Genomic DNA, 2332 nt, shown 5'->3' with positions numbered 1-2332 from the left:
GTACCTCTAAAATACTTAATAAGTTAATGTTGTTTCATACAAGACAATTCTGATATACCAGATTTGTAATGTTGGGCCAATCAAATTCAAACGGAATTGAACTACAGTTAATTAAAACTAAATGTACTGATGGAGTGATGTATGATGTAGAGCAGGGACATTTTGTGTGTGTGTGTTAACTTGTAAGTAACTACTACTTCAAAAAGTTTGCTGTTTTTTCAAATACTTGACCCTAGTGACAACAGCTGATTAAAAAAAGTAGAATAAATAACAGATTTTAATCATGCCCATAACGCAAAGTAGACGATGAATTCAATTAAAATACCTTTTGGAGGTGTATAGAAATATAATGGTATATATAAAGGTATATCGATATCAGGTATTGTTTCAATGTAGGCCTACATGAAAATATTACTTTGAGTTTGAAGAAAATTTAATCATGATTGGTAGATTGTTCCAATAGATATCCGACTCCAATGAACTCCGTCTTCATGAATACATCGCGTTATCGTATTCCATCAATATGTTTTTTTTTTTATTACTGAAACACGTTTTATCAGTCTTATAATCTCAAAATATATCTGACATTTTATATCTCAATATCTTGCTCACACAAACATATCATATTAAATATCTTTAACTATAAACGTGCTATTTATTTCTACTAACATTTTGTAATTTTGAAGCAGTAGTATACGACTTTAATCTCATATACAGTAACTTTTTTCGTTTCATCTGACATAGTTTTTTTTCCAAGTAGGCCTATTAATATTTATGTTACACTGAAAGTAAAAATACATCTAATACGTATGATACACGGCAAATAAAGTGATCTTCAATGAATCTAGGTAGAATATTATGTCTTCTGTGTACGCCTTCCTCTTGTTAAGTTTAGAACATTTTACCTTAAAGCAGTGAAACGTCATCCGGCGCTACTTATCTAACTTCTTTATCTACAACATTAAGCATGATATACTATGAATATGTGCGGGCTGCACGATTTGCTTTAGATGTTTTCAGTACTTGGGTGAGACCGGTACTAATAATATGAAATCTATAATCAAGTTACATATTTTTGCATTGTAAGAAAAGGTACAATTTAACCGATTTCTATTCATTCATTGAAATTAATCATTACAAATACCGCAAAAAGTTATCATATTTTTCATTGAAATAATTACTATTATCATGAAGGTCATAAGTTGTGCTTCCCAAAATATCAGTGTTATAATAGTACGCAGTGCATACTTCAATTATAACTAATTTTTGTAAAGGCAATTATCGCAAAAAAATTAAAAACAAAAAGACTATTAGTGTTTTCCTCTCTAGAATCTGAAATTTGTTGTGTTTATTTGATGTTAATCAAAAAAAAAAAAAAAAAAAAAATCAAAACAAAAAGTAAATTTACCTACCTGTAAAATGTCAAACACTTGTTCTTTTTCGTAACCATTGAGACTCCTACCAGAGATGCAGGATACGAAAACTAGTAATGACAACAGAGTAACAGCGAGTATCTGCGACATGCTTAGTAAAAGAGAATTACAAAACGGAGAGACGATATTTTGGTATGGATGCCTCGATGTTCCCGTGTCAATTGTTATCAATGATACAACAACGTATACAGTTACCCGTTCTCTCGTGTCAGCGACTTTGCGTTCTTCTGTCGTTTGTTTGGTCGACCAGTCCTTATTAAGCAGACTCACTTGACGAAGCCTGATAGCTAATTAGCCTCAAGTCCTGAGTATTCTACGCCTGGAACTACAAGACTATAATAACAATAATCAGAATGGTATTGCCATGGTAACAAAATCTTTTGGATGTACATATTTTCGACTTTTTGAACATTTAAGTGTAGACATGATTATCGAATTAATACGCTTACCCACTCATACGCGAGACGATTCTATGGGCAGGTATTGCGTCACTGGTACTATGAGTGGTTTTCGCAATGCTACAAATTAGGGCCGAAGGTTCCTCGTCAGTTTTCGAAATAGCAATTATACGGTATTATTTTCTACACTTTTACTGCTAGGTGATTATTAGTCTCATAATTCTAATATTGATATTGGTAGTCGCATGTAATTAGTTGATTGGTTGATTGATTGATTGACGGCCGTATACCAGAATTGTTTCATAATAATAAAAATAATCAGTCAATGCTACGTATACAACATCAACCTCATTAATGAGACTCATTGAGTCATCTTATTATTTTTGTTTACAACTTCTTTCAATATTTTTTACAGAAATAAATAATCAATTACAGAAAGCAAAGTGAACTCCCCATCATATCACTTGTTCATAATTTTTATAAGAGCAACTCTTTTATGGC

General features: G+C 31.6%; 1 protein-coding gene across 1 annotated transcript in view; it reads right to left on the bottom strand.

Annotated features, from left to right (window-relative positions):
- LOC117107182 overlaps positions 1-1691 on the bottom strand; it is a 26772-nt gene extending 25081 nt beyond the window's left edge. Inside the window, exon 1 of the mRNA XM_033248779.1 lies at positions 1413-1691. Coding sequence (XP_033104670.1) covers positions 1413-1523 — 111 coding nt within the window. The 5' untranslated portion in view covers positions 1524-1691. The remainder of the gene's footprint in view (positions 1-1412) is intronic.
- Positions 1692-2332: the final 641 nt, after the last annotated feature.

This window comes from Anneissia japonica, unplaced genomic scaffold (genome assembly GCF_011630105.1).
Source record: "Anneissia japonica isolate Jap-2015-1 unplaced genomic scaffold, ASM1163010v1 scaffold287864_len1152817_cov193, whole genome shotgun sequence".
NCBI lineage: Eukaryota > Metazoa > Echinodermata > Crinoidea > Comatulida > Comatulidae > Anneissia > Anneissia japonica.
This window is presented reverse-complemented; position numbering and strand designations above follow the sequence as displayed.